The 21,568-nt window shown below is 34.8% G+C and overlaps 3 protein-coding genes across 6 annotated transcripts; all 3 read right to left on the bottom strand.

Moving 5' to 3' along the window:
- Positions 1–7,932: 7,932 nt before the first annotated feature.
- On the bottom strand, positions 7,933–11,557 carry LOC141675236 (BAG family molecular chaperone regulator 1-like). 2 transcript variants are annotated; one of them, XM_074481950.1, is made up of 6 exons: positions 11,419–11,557; positions 11,209–11,271; positions 11,072–11,122; positions 10,739–10,880; positions 9,643–9,889; positions 9,214–9,554 (listed from the first exon to the last, which is right to left on the bottom strand). In XM_074481950.1, exons 5-6 carry the CDS (start codon positions 9,875–9,877, stop codon positions 9,436–9,438), a joined length of 354 nt encoding a protein of 117 aa, XP_074338051.1. In that variant the 5' UTR covers positions 9,878–9,889; positions 10,739–10,880; positions 11,072–11,122; positions 11,209–11,271; positions 11,419–11,557; the 3' UTR covers positions 9,214–9,435. The 2 variants fall into 2 exon arrangements, with proteins under 2 accessions (XP_074338052.1, XP_074338051.1); XM_074481951.1 differs by lacking the exons at positions 10,739–10,880; positions 11,072–11,122; positions 11,209–11,271; positions 11,419–11,557 and having other exon boundaries at positions 7,933–9,554; positions 9,643–10,732.
- A 338-nt stretch (positions 11,558–11,895) lies between these two features.
- Positions 11,896–15,721, bottom strand: LOC141675234 (receptor-like protein 43). Of its 3 annotated transcripts, none has more exons than XR_012555945.1 (2): positions 14,302–15,721; positions 11,896–13,544 (listed from the first exon to the last, which is right to left on the bottom strand). XR_012555945.1 is itself a non-coding variant. In XM_074481948.1 (2 exons), exon 1 carries the CDS (start codon positions 14,595–14,597, stop codon positions 13,527–13,529), a length of 1,071 nt encoding a protein of 356 aa, XP_074338049.1. In that variant the 3' UTR covers positions 11,896–13,393; positions 13,518–13,526. The 3 variants fall into 3 exon arrangements, 1 of the variants encoding a protein (XP_074338049.1); XR_012555946.1 differs by having other exon boundaries at positions 11,896–13,393; positions 14,343–15,721; XM_074481948.1 differs by having other exon boundaries at positions 11,896–13,393; positions 13,518–14,597.
- Positions 15,722–16,422: 701 nt separating this feature from the next.
- Positions 16,423–19,629, bottom strand: LOC141675230 (receptor-like protein 7). Its single transcript, XM_074481940.1, has one exon. The coding sequence runs from the start codon at positions 19,531–19,533 to the stop codon at positions 16,645–16,647; it is 2,889 nt and encodes a 962-aa protein (XP_074338041.1). The 5' UTR covers positions 19,534–19,629; the 3' UTR covers positions 16,423–16,644.
- Between the last annotated feature and the right edge of the window lie 1,939 nt (positions 19,630–21,568).

Below are 21,568 nucleotides of genomic sequence, written 5' to 3'. Positions count from 1 at the left end.
ATATAAATTTTATTCGAACTGAGTCGAGTTACTAAGTTTTATACAAAAACTCGGCTCCGCTCGTTTACTTATCGAGCTCATTTTCATTTCATGTTAAACGATCATCTCATTTAAGCAAACGAACCGAACCAAGTTAATTTATTAAACAAGCCGATCCCGGATTTTGTTCACGAACCGGTCATCTACGGCCCTCCGTATATTTACATAGTACATGATTAGGTATGAGCTGCTTTTATCGATAAAGTAGATGCAGGGAGGTTGGTTTTATGAGCTAGTAGTTTTTCTTAAAGCTTTGTCTGTTCAAGTAAATCCAATTTGCCATATTACCCAGCTGATAGTCTTTTGTTTGATGTGTGTATAAGTCTGTTCTTCCATTGCTGTCGTGCAACTTGTTATATATGAGTCCACGTAGAGGGGTCATTATATGAGTGTATATACGATCATTAATTCGAATTTGAATGAGACTGTGACAGCGGAATTTTGGGTCATTATATGAGTGTATAACTCATAATTGCTTTAATCCACAAGAATTTTTGTAATTTGTTTTTATTGTTGAAGTATGAGATACGGTTTGTTTTTTATTGCGTCATACATTGCATAAGGACTTAGCTATGAGTTGCAGGGGTCATTTTTATAAAAAAACTTGGAGTCTGTCTCCTGATCGGTGGGTTCTGAGGAGATCTACTAAGGGACTGGATCTGCGGACTGCAAAAAAGACAACACCCAGCACTCCGAGAATGAAAAGATGATAGAAATGATAGAAAATTTTAATCCTGTTCTCTGATGCATGTGCTTATAGTCAGGTCCGGTCCTTCTTGTCATACATTACGTATCAGTCAGAATCTATTACTAATGTGTGTGGGGGTGCAAAAAGTGTGCATTAGAAAGACTAGTCTAAGACCAATACTTTGAGAAATAACGCGTTTTTGAAAAGCTAAGCTAGAATACAATATCTGCTGTACAGAAAGGGCCAGAAATGTGAAATCAATCTTTCTGCATAAGTTGGGAAGTACTTCACAAAAATTGCAAATCAAACAAACTCAAACACACAAACCACCTTGCTATTGACAAGGTATGAAATCTCGACTTCAGGTGAAGGGCGCCAACGATACCAGCACAGAAAAAGGTCTTTTAACAGTTAAGAATCAATTCCCCTGTTAACTATGAAATGATCCACTCTCCCAGTGTAGTTTAAGCCACATACTTTAAACTAGTAGCTGTAGTCTTTTGCTGATGCATGTGTTTAGTCAGGTCAATGCCTTGGTTGTACATATGTTAGTAGGCCATGTAGAAACATCCTTGAGATTTCAATTCTTTTGTCTGATGCATGTGCTATAGTCAGGTCCGGCCCAGCTTGTACATACATTAGGTGTCAGTCAGAATCTAGTACTACCTCTGTCCCAAATAACGTTTCCCGTTTTGAATTTTTACACTATTTATGATAAGTGATTGACTACTAATTTACATTTAATCTATAAAATCAAATATAGTCATGAAAAGGTATGAAATCTTGATTTTAGGGGAAAGGAGCCAGAGATACCATTACATAAAGAGGTCTTTTGATAGTTAAAAATCTCACCGTGTACGTTAAGGCCAATTACTTTAAACTACCTGGTATTCTTTTGTCTGATGCATTTGTATAGTCTTTAGGTCCGCACATATTTGAGCATTATAAAGAGCAATAGAAGACAAAGACCGAAACTGTTTCATAAGAACCCAAGTAGAGTCATTTCAGACAAATTAAAGTCTTTCCAGTTATGTGTGGGATGCAATAGAAGTCGATCTAGAGCAGTAAAAGACGAAGGCCAAGACTTGAGAACTGAAAGAGATGGGAATGAGTTTGTGAGAACTATGTACTTTGATGCTGGAATGCAATTTGAAGAAAAGGAAAGAACTAATGAAATTTCCTGAACTTACTTTAAACTTTGTTTCTTCAACTAAAGCCAATTATCTAGTGTACAAAATGGGCTAGAAATGTGTTTTGGTCTTCAAAGTGTTTTACACGAAGAACTTTAGGATTTGAAAGAGTCTTTGATAGCTACTTTTAGAGGTGAAAAGTAATATGGTGTCTGTTGTCATTTTGAATACCTGCTAATTTGTGGTGGTACCTGCATGAAAAAGACAAGGCGTGTCGATCCTTTTTAAAAAATTAATTTAGCAGGGGATATACAGCAACTTGAAATTATGTTGGTTTCTTAAATACAAAAACTTCCAGCTAATTAATACAGTAGTTTAGACTCTTTTATCCAAGTTGATGATCTAGCACTTTCAGTGCAGAAAAAGACAAAGACGAGCCACAAGTGAACATATGAGCTCAAACCTTTCATCTCTCTGTTCTGTGCTGTGAGAAACAACCAGATTCTTTAGTGATCAATATGATATATCATCAAACATGTGAACATGACAGAACAACTACAAAGAACTTTGACATACATAATCCAAGAATATGAAATCGTAGACAAATGCGTTTTATTTAGTAAATAAAGTTCCTCTTCAACACAGAATGAAATGATATCCCTGGTCAACTTTAGATACCATTTCCTGTATATTGTAAAATGTAGAACGAGGCGTGACGTAATTGTTGATTAACTAGGTTGCGAATAGGATGAAGTCCTTCGTACAACATCAGCAGGACACCAGGTGAAAAGCTGAAACTGGGTAAAAGTCTATTCTAACCAACTTGAAGTAAGTGCGGAGTGATAATCATCATCGTGCTCTTGCTCCTCCACTTGAAATGTATCACAAGAATAAACTTTAATAGAATCCAGCTCTAAAAACGTTCTATAATTAATTCCAACGCATCGTGGTATCCTGCAGAGGGGATTTTGGAGCTGGAATGTTCAAGAACAGGAAAGAAATAATGCAATTTTTCTGAACTTTCATGTAAAACCAATTCCATGTCTGCTTTGCAGAGTTTAAACTTCAAGTTCATTATAATAAAGTATTACGTTTATCCTGTATATCTTAAGTTAACGGTAAGTATCCTGGAAATGATAGTTGTTTAATCGGACACGAACAAATACTATATCTCATTGATAGTGGTGGCATGATTTTCCAGAAAATTAGTGTTTTCTTGAAAATGCGGTGTTTTGATCATTTTTAATTTGTGAGATATAGTGTTTCTATAATAACCCCTGCATAGGGTTATCTTAAAAACAAAAACACCAAGCTAATTATGTATGCCATATGGGTTTGATTTGCTTGTTTCAAAACAGTCCATGCAGAGGGGTCATTTTAGACACTAGCTCACAGTCTTTTTTCTTTCATCGGCATGCAGTGGAAGACAAAGACCAAGACTTTAAGAATGGAAATATGATGAGCATGGGTCTGAACTGAGAGCGACTTTGAAGCTGGAATTTTCTGAACTTCCATAAACCCTCGACTTTTAAAGTAAAAAAAGCTATTCAATATCTACTGAACTACATGGGCTAAAATGAGTTATATGTGGACTGCAATAGAAACAGTACAGTAGAAGACGAAGACTTAGAACAGTTCAGTAGATGACGGAAATGAAATTTCAAGAAAAGGAAAGAAATACATGAAATTTTATGAACTTTCCTAAAGGTTTATTTCTTCAAGTAAACTCAATTCAACATCAACGTACAAAGTGGGTCAATTTAGAAATTTATAGTCTTTCTACTAATATTTGAGCACTACAATACGAAGACCAAAACATGAGAATTGAAACATCACGCGAATGAGTCTGTGAGAGCTACTTTGAAGCTGGAAAACATACTACAGTAGAAAATGGGCTAAAATTGCATAATTAGTGGTGTGATAGACTCAATAGACTCAATAGGCAGGGGTCATTTTAGATGGATTGTAGTCAGTGTACTAATATGTGGGCTGCAGTAGAAGCACTTTTAGTAGAGGACGAAGACAAAGACTTTAGGAACGGAAAGATGATGAGAATTAGTCATTCGCTACATTGAAGCTGGATGGTTGATGCAGAGGTCATTTTAGGCTAGCTGATAGTTTATTTTTGATAGTCTGAAGCATTTATAGTCAAGTCCGACCCTGGTTGTTAAAAAGACTTCGTGCAGAGGGGTCATTTTAAATGAATTGAAGCATGTCTACTAATATGTGGACTGCAATAGAAGCACTTTAAGAATCGAAAGATGATGGGAATGACTCTATGAGAGCTACTTTGAAGCTGGACTGCAATTTTAGGAAAAGGAAAGAACAATGAAACTTCTAGGTAATTTCTCAAACTTTGTTTCTTCAATTAAACCAATTCGATCAATATCTACCCGGTAGAAAATGGGCTAGAACTTCATAATGTGTTTATCAAACTTAAACAAATAATGGAAGTGTAAACTTTCTGATATGTAGCCCAATTCTTTTGTACATCACCTTAATTTTTGTTCTTGTTAAAAATCATAATTAATTTAATCAAAAGAATCTTCTTGATTTGGTTTTTATTGTTCTTGATTTTCATAATAAAATTGGCTATGAGATGCATGTTTCACAAGAGTCCAGCACTCCGAAAATGAAAAGATGATAAATATAAGGGTTTCTCTGAAATAATTAGAAGAGAGAAGGAAAGAATTAAAGAAGTTTTCTGAACTATCATCAAACAAAACCAATATAATTTCTACCATACAGTATAGGGCAAATTTTCTAAATTTTCTAAGAATTAAAGGAATACGGCACTGTTCGTTCTAAATTTTCTGATTTAAATGAACTTGACTAACATGTACAGTTACTGACCTCTTGTACCTTGACAAAAATACAAAATTAGTAGGTCAGGTAGTAACATCCTTGAGATATCAATTCTTTTCTCCGATGCATGTGTTTATAGTCATGTCCGACCCTGCTTGTTCATACATTAGTTATCAGTCAGAATCTGTTAGTAATGTCTATATGGGGTGCAATAGGAGCACCTTTATTGTGCAATAGAAGGCGAATATCAAGATTTTGAGAAATGACGTATTTTTAGCCTTCTTTTTTCGAGTCATACAAGTACAATATCTGTTGTACGAAAAGGGCCTGAAATGTGAAATCAACTTTTTTGCACAAGTGAAACACTTACAAAAAGAGGTCATTCTTTTTATGCAATCTCGACTTTAGAGGAAGGGAGCGAGAGACACCACTATATATAAAGAGGTCTTTTAATAGTTAAAGATAATTTCCCCTGTTAATTATGAAATGACATACTCTCCCCGTGTACGTAAGGCCAGATACTTTAAACTGCCTGGTATTCTTTTGTCTGATGCATATGTATAGTATTTAGGTGCGCACATATTCGAACACTTCTAAAGAGCAATAGAAGATAGAAGACCAAGACTTTGAGCATAGTTGTCACATTTGTAGCGGTAGAGCACCGGGGGCAACGCGGGGCAACTATAGACACCAGCTCTAAAGTTGGATGTATTGACAACGACCAAGACTTGGAGTGAACCAAGTCAAGTCAGCTTTAAAGTTGTGATAATTTGTAGGGTACTACAGTAACACCTTTTCGACAATAGTCCATGCAGAGGGGCCGGAGTCATTTCAAACAGTTGAGAGTCTTCTGTCCAAAGTCTTAAATGTGCACGACATTGACAAGGACGAAGACTTTGAGAAGTCTTTTACAGCTACTTTCTAAAGCTCAATGCAGCTTCCAGGAAACCAAAGAAATCATGCAATCTTTTAGAATAAATTTATACATGTATTAATAAGATGAAGATCATTGATAGGATTGAGTCCGTGAGAGTTACCTACATTAAAGCTGGAATGCAATTTCAAGAACGGGATAATTAGTAAAATTTTATGAACTTTCTTTACATTACAGTTACAATGTATCTATTGTAAATTATGGACACACATTGAAAGTTCAACAGCTGAAGTTATAAGTTGTTTTCGTTAATAACTGTGCAGAGAGCAAACAGATGACGGGAATGAGTCTTTGAGAGCAACTTTGGGGGTTGGATTAATGCAATTTCAAGAAAAGGAAAGAAATTAATGAAATATTATGAACTTTCTTAAAGCATTGTTTCTTCAAGTAAACCCAATTCAACATCACCAATTCAACATCACGTACAAAGTGGGCTAGAATAGTGTTCACTTCTTGATGTTGGAAAAAATAGCAGTGATGTTAAATCAACTAATCTAGTAAACTCTGTAATTTCCGTCAAATCTTAATTTAATTAGCAAGGGACTCTACTAGAATCAAACAAGTTTAACATCTTCAGTTCAAATGGGCTAGAAATGCATTTCAGTCTTGAGTTACTTTGAGGCTGGAACACATACTATAGTACAAAACTGGCTAGAAATGCGTAGTATTGTTTATATAGGGCTGATCATGCAAAGAGGCCATCTTAAGTGGCTGATAGTTTTTCTCCCATGTACAGTCAGGTCCGACCCTGATTGTTCACAAAAATCAATGCAGAGGGGTCATTTTAGATGAACTGTAGTCTGTGTACTAAAACGTGGGCTTCAGTTGAAGACGAAGACAAAGACTGTAGGAACGGAAAGATGACGAGAATTAGTCTTTCGCTACATTGAAGCTGGATGGAAATTATAAGAAGAAGAAGAATTTAACCAAATTTTCTACACGATGTTAAGAGCACAAAATGAGCTAGAAATGCGTTTAATCCTTAAAATAGCTTTCAATGATGTTGGATAAAATGATAACCATTTTATTAGAAACCTTATTATAAGCTCATGGAAGGAAAATTAATGGTAAACATCCTCTAAATAATTGTTATCTAACCCTCTCTTTTGTATTTGTGAAGTCACATTTAGCTAAAATTATAAGTAAAACTGGAAGACCAATATTTCGATAATGGATCAGTTGATGCAATTCTGGAGCTGGAATGTTCAAGAACAGCAAAGAAATAATGCAATTCTATGAACTTTCATGAGCATTCGTTTATTTATGTAAAACCAATTCCATGTCTAATCTGCAGAGTTTAGTGTATATGCATTCTGTTCTATTTTGAATATAAATTAATATGTACAAATAGTCTGATCTCTACAAAATACTTCCACTTTTCATAAATTGTAGAAGAACTTTAGAGCATTAGAAGACAAAGACCGAAACTGTTTTAGAAGAACACAAGCAAAGTAATTTTAGATAAATTATAGTCTTTCCAGTAATGTGTGGCTGCAGTAGAAGCAAATCTAGAGCAGTAAAAGACGAATACCTAGACTTGAGATCTGAAAGCGATGGGAATGACTCTGTGAGAGCTATGTACTTTGAAGCTGAAATGCAATTTCAAGATAAGGAAAGAACTTATGAAAATTTCTGAACTTTCTTGAAACATTGTTTCTTCAAGTAAAAGCAATTCATTATCTAGGGTACAAAATGTGGACTAATATGTGGACTGCAATAGAAGCACTTTAAGAATCGGAAGATGATGGAAATGACTCTTTGGGAGCTACTTTGAAGTTGGACTGCAATTTCAGGAAAAGGAAAGAATAACGAATCTTCTAGGAAATTTCTGAGAGTCCATGTAAAGGGGCCGAGGTCGTATCAAACTGCCGAGAGTCTTCTGTCCAAAACCTTAAATGTGTAGGCCTTGACGAAGACAAAGACGAAGACTATGAGAAGTCTTTTAGAGCGACTTCCTAGAGCTCAATGCAGCTTCCAGGAAAGCAAAGAAAAAAACCAATCTTTTAGAATGCATTTATGTGTATTAACTAAGAAGAATAAGTTGTAAAAAGGATAATGTTCTCGAATGAACTGTGACACGTTTAATACAAGTGAAAATATTAAGATGTATTAAAACTTGATCTTCTTGCTCAGCCTAGATAACCAATCTGGGTTTGTCATTTGGAGTTGGAATGTAATTTCAAGGTAAGGAAAGATACAGTGACTTCTCTACATCTTAAATGCAAAGTACCAGCTAACATGGAAGTTGAGAGTCTATTCTTAAAAAATAGTATTTTTGAACATCCATGAAATTAGTCTGTCTACAAATTATGGGAGTGTTAAGTACTTTTAAATAATCCAGGTAACCTCTTGAGTTGAGATCGTAATTGTATAAGGAAAACTATCAGTGTAACATATTAATGCATAGTACATTAAGTGGGAGTTGCTTGTTCCAATTGAGTTGATGCAGAGAGGTCATTTATACTAGCGGTTAGTTTTTTCTCTGATGCATGTATACTGGGGTCCGATCCGACCCTGCTTGTCCAAAAGAGTACATGTAGAGGGGTCAGTGTAGATGAATTGTAGTCCGTCTCCTTATATGTGGAACAGAAGCACATTTAGAGCAGTAAAAACAAAGACGGAGACTTTGAGAATTCGAAGATGATTGGATGCAACTTCCAGAATATGACAGAATTAATGAAATCTTATGAACTTACTTAAGCTTATAGTAACAGGTAAATTGCGATGATTGCGATGTTGGATAAATTGAACATCTTCCACATGAAAATAGTTGGTCTACTGTGCATGCTTTTATAACAGGTAGCATGTACCTAAAAATTACATATTATTACCATTCTGTAAGTACCAGGTCTGACCACCTGACCAATATCAATGAAGTTAAAAATATCCTCCAAAATCAATATTCAAGCTTAGCTTAAACTTGAATAATGCAGTTTTTTACTCGTCGGGACTTCATGCTTAACAAAGTGTTGTTGCAAGAAGATGATCACCACAATGATTGTGAAATTTCTCATTTTCATTTTGGCTTAAAAATTTTGGTGGAGTGATAGTTTGTAAAACACTGTACTTTGAGGTGATATTAATATTATTTTATTCATACCTTCGATTTCAATAAGTATTACAATTTATAGGGCTACAATAGAAGCACTCTTAGAGGAGTAGAAGACGAAGACCAAGATTTTGTTGGAATTAATCTAAACGATTTTATTTGTTTTATTGTTTAAATAAATCAGCTGGTCACTAAGGTATTGGTAAGAGTAGGACTCCAGAGTTGTTAGGATGTGTAGTCAGGAGAATAAGTCATGGAGAAAACTAAGGTGTTTGAAAGTTGATGCGAATGTATAAGTCTGGTTCATCCCTGGCTGCTGTGCACTTGGTCTCATAAGAGTCTATGCATAGGTGTCACTTTCGATAAATTATAGCCTGTTGTCTACTAATAAGTGGGCTGCACAACAAGCACTTGTACAGCGGAGAAGACGAAGACTTTTCTCTTTTCTCTCCGAATGTTATCACTTTCATCCAGCACGAACTTGATAGTACTGGTGGCATGGTTTTCCAGAATATTAATGTTTAGGCCACTCGAGATATAGTGTTTTGTTGAAATTAGTGTTTTCTACTAATTAGTGTTTTGTTGAAAATGAGGTGTTTTGATCATTTTAAATTTGTGAGATATAGTGTTTCGATAATAAATCCGGCATTGGGTTATCTAGAAAACAAAAACTCCAAGCTAATACCACAGTTTGGACTTGGTCTTCACTCCAAATTGATGAACTAGCTGCTAATTATGCATGCCCATGTGGCTATGGTTTGCTTGTTTCAAAACAGTCCATGCATAGGGGTCATTTTAGACAATAGCTCACAGTCTTTTTTCTTTTATATGCATGCAGTAGAAGACGAAGACCAAGACTTTGAGAATGGTGCAAACCAGTTGGCCCTGCCACCATTTTCTTCAAATCACCTGCATAATTAACAAAAAAAATGTCAAACAACTAAATAAAAGCATGCAAAAAATCAAAAACAAACAAGACAAATGATAATTTTTTTACCAAAGCTTGCTTGAGAACTAATGTTAAACTCAAGATATGATGAACCATGTTTCACTTTCACTTTAATATTTGGAACTACAACTAAACTATGATCAGCATCAGAGTTTCTTTTCTGAACCTGCATTCCCCCTGGCCTCATTTCTAAAGGAGCATATCCCTCCAGTCCAACGCCTCCAACCGCGGTAATTCCTCGTGCTGGAGTGAATACTCCAGTAGGCTTGCTCTTCATGTTCATCGTCTCGAAAGTCTATTTATAGAATTAGATAACTTAAGAAATGATGGTTCAAGAACTTAAGGTGGAAGCTAGAGAAGGAAACCCAAGAATAAAGAAAGAACCAAACTTGTGACCCACATAGTCAGAACCTCAACAGCAACACACACATGTTTGCATTTGATTACAAGCTAGCACACCAAACTAGCTATAGGCTACTTTAGAAGAGAATGAAATGCCTCACAATTGTCTGATGATGAGGAATGGACAGAGAGGAATATTGTTTAGAATGTGTACTTGAACCATCTATATATAATGAGAATACTTGCATTTTTTTAAATTTTCTCTCTTTTTCTTGCTTTTTGGTGTTGAAAGTATATAGATGCCTTCGATTATGTCGACCTTAATGCAGCACAGGCATGTATTTGTACATTGATTACAGAACCTCAGAACCTCATATGCCGACAAAGTCCCACAAATACACAATGTGCTGGTCTTCAATGTATATGCCCTTTCTCTTGGAATACATATAAATAGACTTCTCATCAATACATCAAAGCAAAGAAAAAAAGAGGGTCTTTTTCAGTTCTCCTCTGGATGGCTTAGTAGTGTGTGCAAAATCATTATCGGAATAAATTTACCCTATCAGGACTTGTCTTTACGGATATTTTAATGAAAAAATAATTCAGATTGTGATAAAATTATTGAAGTTGCTCATTTTGATCTAAATAAGTATACTGCTCTACAAAATTGCACATTGGGCCTTGTTCATTGAAATGAGAATTTTTAACAGAATAGACAGACAAGGCAATATGACTTGGAGAAGAGCACTATAATTTGCAAATCTCAATTCAATGACATTAGGATGCAAAATTGTATATCTACCTCATTCTTCTTTCTGAGTTTTTGTTCTAGCAGGTTTCACCGGGTTGATAATCTTTCCAAGAGTGACCAATGTTACGGAAACAATGGTTGCAATGAAGTATACACTCTTGTTTGCTACAAGTGTTTCATGCAGGCTTGATACCTGTAATTAACGAGCCAAAAAGATATATATTAATCTCATAATTATATTAGTTGGTGTTTTCTGCAATCAATTTTTTTTTGGTCTCACATATTCTGCCAAACTGCGAATATATGAAAGACTTGCTCAGAAATTGATGCATGAGCAGTTAAGAACTATAAGTGTATACAAGAAGTTCACGAACACAAACATACTCTTAGTGTTAGCCATTTTTGGAGGAACAGATTGCTGCCACCTGTAAATGACTGCGAAAGACATAGAAGTTAGTATTCTAATAGAAAAATGCCTATTTTTCTTATCATAATACGAACTATGGGTGCCTGCTTGCTACCTCTTGAACCAGAAATCATCAAAGCTTTCTGAACGAAGAATATAACTATCCAGGATAGAGACCCTGTTACAGGGAAATGAACAACTCAATCAGTCAGATTAATCAAGTAAAATTTGACAATTAAGTACATAGGATAAACAGTTCAATGAACAAGCTTTATAGAGCAAATACTACAACATAAACTTTTTCTTAAGAGGAAGAAGAGCCTACATTCAGGTTATACGGATACATTTAGGATGATCGAGAAAGTGATGATGTCTTTTAGGAAGCACCATGCTACCAATCCTCCCCTTCTTGGTTTATTGTCATATCAGATAAAAGATTTATGTGGGAACAACTTACATGCAATAGAGCACTGACAGTCAGCAACCGGAAGAAACCAGGTTTCTTCCCCTTCTGAACGAGTCTTTCATAAACATCTAGAGAAAAATAAAAGCATTAAAACACACATATATGTTTAATCATGCTTGAATGTAATCCTCCTGCATCAGAGAGGAATTGCTCCACCAGATCGCTGAATGATTTATCAGGATCTGAAAACAATGGAATCAAATAAGCAACAAGAAAATAAGTACACATATGAAAAAAAGAGGTGCAAATAAGCACGGTCCCATTTGGGTTTGGGTGGTGAAGAATCTGTCCATCCACTGAAACCCAGACCAGAAATAATGATAGAAGATTCCAAAATGGACCAAATGAAATAGTATTTCCAACGTGTACTAAAGGCAACCATATATTGGTAATACATTCGTTTCCAGAAGCCCCATTCTTGATACACAGGTTCAGTAAAACGAGTCAGTGGGAACCGTGGTACAAGGTATAAGTACAAAACCATGCATATGGCAGCTTGGAGAATTGCTCTGAGTGCTGGTGAATATGGATATGACTATATGATGATTGCCTCTCATCTGAAGGCGTCCAAATCTAATTGTGAAGAATAAAGAAAACGGGCTTATAAAAACATAAATACAGTACAATATCTTCGATAAACTGAAAAAACCTGAATTACATGGGATGACGGTTGACATAACATACACATCGAAACAACACTTTATTTATCTCCATTTAATCTCCATCCTCCTGACCTTGAGGCCCAATTCCCTGGCAATGATTCCAGCAAACCATTTTGGTTTTCTAGCTAGCAACATCAAGTATCCAGCAATAAATGCAGGCACCACTCCACAGCCGTATCCAATCACAGATCAAGGATTGCATGACAGATTAAGGATTCTCAGCCTAGGAAACGGGTGTTCTATCTCAGAACGGATGTTCATAAGACCATGAAACTTATTAAATTTCAGAACAAGAACTTGGAGATTTGGAAGAGCTTCCAAACACTGCGGGAATTTGTCATTTATTTGATTAGACTGTAACAGAAACACATCTAGAGCGGTAGAAGAACAGGGGGGGGGGGCAACTATAGACACCCACTTTAAAGTTGTACATATTGGCAACGACCAAGACTCGGAGTTAACCAAGTCAGGTCTGGCACACATTGACTGGTTGTGCATGTAGATTAGGTATGATAATATGCTGGGTGCCCAACTAAGCAGGATTCTATCACAATTTTACAGAAACAGGGCCTCTTGTCTGCCACAGAGGCCAATGTTATCAAAAGTTGCTGCACTCTCCCTATCACTAATAGAGTGTCTAGCATAAGATATACTCGTGACAACGATAGCATATGTTAATATATAATACGCACACATATAGTGATAGGCCTACACCAAAAATCTAGAGTTCTTGAAGGCCTATATGAAATTTATAATCTGTATGATTTAGCAGGAATTTGTCAATTGGACAACATCCGTCAGGCCATTTACAGTTCATTAATAAGGTCCAAATAATTTTAAACTTTTCTAGTAAAAAACTTTGCTCAAATAATTTGAAGCTTTGCTCCATCATGAATTCAACTCATAAACTTTTAATCCGATTTTCTTCATGATTTACCAAATAAGAGATTAAAGATAACATGTTGTAATTACCTCCAAATTACAGATTAAAATCACGACCCTAATAGAATTAGATACAATAGGTAAAAGCATATTAAGGGTTACCGGCCTGCAATACCATGTCTGACCACCCGACTGACATCAACGAAGTCAAAAAGATGCTGCAAATCCATCATGCCTAATTATATTGCGCTTGTTCCAACAATCGAAATATAGTTCACCAAAAGATCGAGCTGCAAAAGGAAGTTAACGCCCATGGGCTAACAGAATCATAAGACACAGAGAAGAAACAAATGGGAATATTATTTCAGAATTATAGACTACATGATATGACAGTTAACATGATATAAAAATTACAGAAAATCTTTAGTATCGCCATTTAATCTCCATCCTCCTGATCTTGAGGCCCAATTCCCTTCCAATTATACCAGCAAACCATTTCGGTCTTCCTGCTACCAACATGAAGTATCCGATAATAAATGCAGGTACCACTCCACACCCATATCCAATCACCACAGCTTCCCAAGTAAATCCACCAAAAAAGTAATCATCATCTTCTTCTTCTTGAGCCGCAATATCAAACCCATCCCCTTTCTTCGTCTTAAAATCATGTTCACACTGTTTGGACAAGGGACGTCCGCACAGCCCCAAGTTACCAACATAGCTATCATTTTCAAACGTATTCAATTGTGGCCCTACTGGAATAGGGCCACTGAGTTGGTTGAAAGACAGATTTAGACGTGCAAGTGTATTCAGACTAGAGAGCTGATGAGGAATTTCTCCTTCAAGTCGGTTGTATGACAGGTCTAGTGACTCTAACATTAACAATTTCCCGGTTGAGGATGGTATGTGGCCAGTGAGATTATTGTGAGATAAATTGAGATATCGAAGGGACACTAGATTTCCAATGAATTCATCAATCTCCCCTTCAAAATTGTTCCCCGACAGGTCAATAGTTGTAAATACAGTTAAGATTCTTACAAACTCAGTCTCTACTCCCTTGATTACTAGACTCATTGAATCACTGTAATAGGTGTCGTCCCCCATGTACTTGCGCTCTGTTTTATCCACGTCACCATTCATCATAGCCTTGAAGTTTTTGAAGTATATTGACGGCAGTGGACCCGAAAACTCATTGTACGACAGATCAATGATTCTTAAGCTATGAAATGGGCGTTCCACCTTAAAAATCGTGATAATAATACCATGAAACTTATTTGATTTCAGCACAAGAACTTGGAGATTAGGAAGAACTTCCAAAAATTGTGGGAATGTATCACTAATTTGATTATTTCCAAGATCAAGAACTCGTAAACTATCAAATTCAAGAAAAGAAGAAGGAACTCTTCCTTCTAATTTATTTCCGTTCAAATTTATAGTTTCCAGAAAACGGAAATTTGATAAGTTTGCTGGAAGGCTCCCCTGTATGTTATTCATCCGTAAATCAAACACCGAAAGAAGGGTCAATTGTGTTCGACAACTGGGGAGTACACCGCTCAACTTGTTATGAGACAAATTAAGTACCCAATCCAAGGTAGTTGCTCAAGACCACCTGTAAGCCTGTTGTGAGAAATATTCAGATACCTACTCACTGACCCAATCCAATCAGGAATTTCCCCTTCAATATCATTGTTTGATAGGTCTACATAATCCATTGAGATCTCTGCATCTTTTGAAAAGTGTGGGAACTCTTTCATGTTGCAAGATGACAAATCCAATGTGAGAAGTGTAGGAGGGAGTGGGCTCATAGATGTGCTTCTGACTGAGAGAAAATGGTTATGAGAAAGACCAAGTTCTTCGAGGGCTTCAAGGGGTGAAAACATACTGATGTTCAAAACACCACTGAAATTGTTTGATGAAAAGTCAAGAAAAGTGAGGTTCACAAGTTGAGAAATTGATTGTGGAATGGATCCACTAAAATTGTTAGAATCGAGGTATAAAATTGCTAAATTTGTTAAAATTGGGCCATTGAGAAGTGTTAAAATTGGGCCATTGAGATTATTGTGGCCCAGGTCCAAGGAAGTAAGCTGAACAAGGTTCCCTATGGATCTGGGTATCGGCCCAGACAAATTACAAAACGAGAGGTCCAAACTGGCCAATGACTCTAGATACCCTATTGCATCAGGTATACCTCCGTGATTGAAGTTTATCTCTCTAAGAGAAAGGCTTCGGAGAGTAGCACTACTTCCCCACTTAACTTTGGGTAATACTGCTTTTAGATCGAAGTTACCACCCAGGTCTAGAACCTCTAAGTTGGGAAGGTGGAAAACCTCTTGGGGTAATACTCCGTGTAAACCAGTATCCGGAAGGTTAAGAAACCTAAAGGAAGTAGATAAATTAAAGGGTAAAACAGAGGAGATGTTAACTCCTTCAAGATTAAGCACTCTCAGTTGAGTTAAATTCTGTAATAGTGATTTAAACACTTCATCTTCAAATTTAACACCATCATTGGAACTGAGATCAAGTGAGACCAGTTTATGCAAATGAGAGATTCCCGAGGGAACTCCATATAAACCAGTATACCCAAGGTTAAGAACTTCTAGGGAAGAAGACAAATTCATGGGTAAAACAGAGGAGATGTTAACAAATTCAAGATTAAGCACTCTCAGTTGAGTTAAATTCTGTGATAGTGATTTAAACACTTCCTCTTCAAGTTTAGCATTATACCTATTGTAAGTCGGATTTTTTTTCAAGTTTATATAATAACGATATGCACCCCAAAGTTTTAATATTTTAACGACATGCACCCTATAGTTTACATAATGTGTTATATGTAATATTTATTATATAAATTTTTTATTTATTTTTTATAAATTTTTAAATTATAAAATATAGGTTTTAAAATTTAATTAAAAAAAATTATACGCATATTGGTTAGGGTCGGTAAGTATGACTAATAAAATATGACGAAACACATTTCAAAAAATCTCAATTATATATTAGTCTTTCTACTAATATAGGATACATTTGAGCAGTAGAAGAGGAAGACAAGGCTGAGACTTAAGAACCGAAAGATTATAAAATTTCAAGAAAGGGATCAATTAGTAAAATTACGTACCTGCGTATCTACGTTCATGCTGGAACGCAATTTCAAGAAAGGGATCAATTAGTAAAATTTTCAGACCTTTCTTTAATCAATCAATCGTAAATTATTGACACACATTGAAAATTCAACAACTTGAGTTGTAATAAGTTGCTTTCTTTAATCTAACCTGTTCATGCTGGCACTTCATACATGTGTATATTCATACACAGTACCTGATTAGGCTCCAAAAAACTCCATCTATCTGCTGCGGTTTCCCACAGTTGGCATGAGAATACAAATCTGTTCATGTGTCTATCAAATGAGAGATTAACATAACAATGAATCAAAAATATGATCCTGAATTTAGTAACATAACATACACAATTTGGATTTATTTCACAATTATTCATTACACGGCTAGACGGTTGACATGACATACAAATTGAAACAAATCTTTAATTATCTCCATTTAATCTCCATCCTCCTGACCTTGAGGCCCAGTTCCATGGCAATGATACCAGCAAACCATTTAGGTTTTCTAGCTAGCAACATCAAGTATCCAGCAATAAATGCAGGCACCACTCCACAGCCGTATCCAATCACCACAGCTTCCCATGTAAAACCACCAAAAAAGTAATCATCCTCCTCCTCTTCATCTTCTTCTTGTGTCACATTATCATGTCCGCACTTTTTGGACAATGGTTTTCCACACAGTCCCAAGTTACCAACATAGCTGTCAATTTCAAATGTGTTGAATTGAAAACCTTCTGGAATATGACCTCGAAGTTTGTTGTAAGAAAGATTTAGAAGTGCAAGCGAATATAAACCAATGAGTTGCCCTGGAATTTCTCCTTCAAGTTGGTTGGATGAGAGGTCTAGTGATTCCAACACTGTCAAATTTGCAATAGAAGGTGGTATGTGGCCTGTGAGATGATTGTGAGAAAGATTGAGAAATCTGAGTGACAATAGATTTCCAGTGTATTCAGAAATCTTCCCTTCAAAATTGTTTTTTGATAGATCTATGGTTGTGAATACAGTTAAAATTCTGTTTAACTGAATCTCATAGCCTTTTATCACCAGATTCGTGGAATCACTGTAATACTGCCGCTCCATATAACTTCGCTTTATTTTATTAACTTCTCCATTCATCATAGCCTTGAAGTTTCTGAAATAGATTACTGGCAGTGGACCAGAAAAATCATTGTACGATAAATCAATGATTCTCAAGCTTGGAAATGGGTGTTCAACCTCAGAAGTCTTGTTCATAGTACCATAAAACTTATTTGATTTCAGAACCAGAACTTGGAGATTTGGAAGAGCTTCCAAACACTGTGGGAACGTATCATTTATTTGATTACTTCCAAGATCAAGAGTTTCCAACTTATCAAATTCCGCAAAAGAAGAAGGAAATCCTCCTTGTAATTTGTTGCCATGCAAATTAATACTTGTCAAATTACGAAAATTTGATAAGGTTGATGGAAGGCTCCCCTGAATGTTATTCATCCGCAGGTCAAACACTGAAAGAAGGGTCAATTGTGTTCTACAACTGGGGAGTACACCACTCAACTTGTTATGAGACAAATTGAGTACCTCAAGAAAGCTTGAATTACAGATCAAGTCGGGCAATGATCCATTAAGATTATTGGACTGGAGATCAAGGTACTGAATGGTATACCAAGGTAGTTGCTCAAGACCACCGGTTAGATTGTTGTGAGAAATATTCAGATAATACCACACTGACCCAATCCAATCAGGAATTTCCCCTTCAATATCATTGTTTGATAGGTCTACATAATGCAATGAGATCTCTGCATCTTTTGAAAAGTGTGGGAACTCTTTCATGTTACAAGATGACAATCGCAATGTGAAAAGTGTTGGAGGGAGTGGGTTCATAGCTGTGCTTCTCACTGTGAGAAAATGGTTATGAGAAAGATCAAGATAGTAAAGGGATTCAAGGGGTGAAAACATACTCATGTTCAAAACACCACTGAAATTGTTTGATGAAAAGTCAAGGTCAGTAAGTTTCACAAATCGAGAAATTGATTGTGGGATGGATCCAGTGAACCCATTATAGCTCAAATCTAACTTTTCTAGTGATGGAAGGTTAAACAAACTTGAGGGAAGGGGTCCAGTGAACCCATTATAGCTCAAATCTAACTTTTCTAGTGATGGAAGGTTAAACAAACTTGAGGGAAGGGGTCCAGTGAACCCATTATCACTCAGATTTACATCAATGAGATCACTGGAGTGGGCAACAAATTTAGAGGGTAAAAGACCTGTGAAATTGTTAGAATTAAGGTATAGATATATTATGTTTGTACAGTTTGCTAAATGTGTTAAAATTGGGCCATGGAGATTATTGCCTTCGAGGCCCAAGTAAGAAAGTTGAATAAGGTTCCCTATGGATCTGGGTATCGGCCCAGATAAATTACAAAATTGGAGGTTTAAACTAACCAATGACTCTAGATATCCTAATGATCTCGGTATACCTCCGCTATTGAAATTTATCCCAGAAAGAGAAAGGTGTTGGAGAGTAGCACTACTTCCCCACTTAACTTTGGGTAATACTCCTTTTAGATCTCTGTTACGACCCAGGTCTAGAAATTCTAAGTTGGGAAGGTGGAAAACCTCTTGGGGTAATACTCCGTGTAAACCGGTATACTCAAGGTTAAGAACCCTCAAGGAATTAGATAAATTAAAGGGTAAAACAGAGGAGATGTTAACCCGTTGAAGATTAAGCACTCTCAGTTGAGTTAAATTCTGTAATAGTGATTTGAACACTTTATCTTCGAGTTTAACACCTTTATTGTAATTGAGATCAAGTGAGACCAGTTTATGCAAATGAGAGATTCCTGAGGGAACTCTTCCTTGAAACAGAGTATAAGAGAGGTTGAGATGTGTCAAACCTTTTGCAAAGAAACCGAATTCTTGAGGGAACTCACCGGAGAGGGAATAAAGGTCGTTGTTGGAAAGGTTAAGGAACTGGAGATAGGAGAGCTGGAAGAGAGTGCTGTTAGGAAGAATGGCTCCTTCCAGCTGACTGCAACTTAAATCCAGTCCGATCACGTCCCCTGTCTTGTATTCGCAGGTAACTCCCTCCCATGTGCAGTGATCAGAACTCATGCTCCAATTCTTAGTCTTTGGATGTGAAGGAATTTCATATCTATTTAAAAAAGAATCAGAATAGAAGCAACTTCTTGTAGAGGTACTGATATTCAAGCTTTGCTTAAAGTGGAATAATGCAGTTTTTTGCTCTTGGGGACTTAAAGAAGCAGCAAGGTGGTGTTGCAAGGAGATGATCATCACAATGATTGCCATATAACTGGTGATGAAATTACTCATTATCATTTTGGCTTTAAAAATTTTGGTGGAGGGATAGTTTGTAAAATGTGTATTTTGAGGTGATATTTATATTAGTTTCATTATAAATGTCAAATTTAGGTACAATAGACTTCTTCTTTAAAAGGTTATTCATGTCCAAAGAATGTTCTTTGCGTAATTTTATTAAGTAATTTTGTTACTCAACTGCATAGTTAAAACAGAAATTGAGTTATTTTAATGGCGACACTCTATATATAATTTAAGCTAAACGTAGGAAGTTGTATATACAAGGAGATTCGAACCCAATTTAAGCTAAAAGTAGGTTGTTTATGCTACATGTCTTATTGAGTACTTTTTAAAAATATAATTAGATAAACCACATCGTCTCTTTCAATCATTATCTTTTTTCATTATTTTAACTTTAGAGTAAATAAAATGTTACTTACATCATTTATTTAACGTCGTTTTTTTAATTTTCGTAGTTTAACTTATATTATATCTCATCTTTATATTAAAAGAAGATTAGGGATAAATTAAGACATTTTAATAGCGGTAAAATTACAATTTTCCCTTTTATGTTGAAAAATTATAAAAATGTCATTCCTCACACGATTTTTGTTAAAAATAGGTATATTGTTGTATGTACTAAATCCCAAATCTCCTAATCAGAAAATTTATGTCACTACCATTGTACTACATATATTCTTGAGTTTACATTAAAAAATTTATTAGATGAGCCACATCCTTTTTTTAACAAATTCTTTTTTATTACTTTAATTTTTGAGTAAATAAAATATTAGTTTTTTTACGTGTCTCCTTTTTATTTAGTTTAAGTAGTTTTATTATAAAATTTTAAAAATATCACCACTTCATATTTTTTTTCACTCACTTCACATTTAAAAATTCTCTTAGTTAACTTCAATAATTTTTTTTATATTTTTATATATACTTTATTAAATAATTTTTTATAAAAACAGTATTTAAAAAAATATAATAATTTTAAAATAATCTATAATTTTATTAATCAAATATTTTACATAATGATATAATATATATTTTTAATTTGTCATTCATTTACATTACAAATAAATTTTAATATGATTTGATATTAAAAAATGAGATATAATCAATGTTTTTATATATGACCAATTAGTAGACTATTTTTTAATTTAAAAAATATACTAAAAATATAAAGTTGTTTTTTTTAATTATTCCCTGCATCTCCTATATTCCCGCGAGAATCCCCGTTCTGACAGGGAAGGCGGGGATCGGTGATAAAAAGAATTTCCGTGTAGGATTCAAAGAAAACGGAGTAAGACAATTCAATAAAAAGTTAAAACAAATATTTATCGTATTTAAAAATTATTTTTATATAGACGCAAATTCGTTTGAAATAATATTTCAATATATATACAGGCTCGCACGGGCTATTACGCTAGTTGTTATTAATAAGAGAAACAATCTCTTAAAAGTGTACTTTTGGTTTCACCCATTTTCGGTTTCAGAACTTTTGATTACACCGTTTTTAAATCTTACTATAGCTCTAAATATATTATTTTTCCATATGACTTATAATTCTATATGTAATATTTTACCCATTTTTTGATTCATATATATCATATATTTATATGTTTTTTATATAAACGGAATCGTGTATATATTGTAATTTTTAGATTAATATCTATAATATTATATTTTAAAACCAAATACAAATTTATACATACATAAAAAAATACTTTTATTAGAAAAAAATATGCGATCACAAATTATATAAAAACATAATCTAACTAATAATAAGAAATCTAATATGCAATTATTCGGTAATGTTGATTTAATGTTTTGTTAAATGATCTATCAATCGTGTTGCTCATTACTTGGGTAATGTTTCGATATAAAATGTATTGTATTGTATTGTATTGTATATGCAATAGTTAACAATGTTGACTTTATTGTTCTAATAAGATCTGAGTTAATGAAAACTACATATAATTTTAAAAGATAAACTGTAATAATCGTACAATTATTTTTATTATATATTTTAATTATAATTTAGAATAAATTT

Source organism: Apium graveolens, chromosome 7 (genome assembly GCF_009905375.1).
Source record: "Apium graveolens cultivar Ventura chromosome 7, ASM990537v1, whole genome shotgun sequence".
NCBI classification, from domain to species: Eukaryota; Viridiplantae; Streptophyta; class Magnoliopsida; order Apiales; family Apiaceae; genus Apium; species Apium graveolens.
Note: the sequence above shows the minus strand (reverse complement) of the source record. Positions and strands in the feature narration are given on the sequence as shown.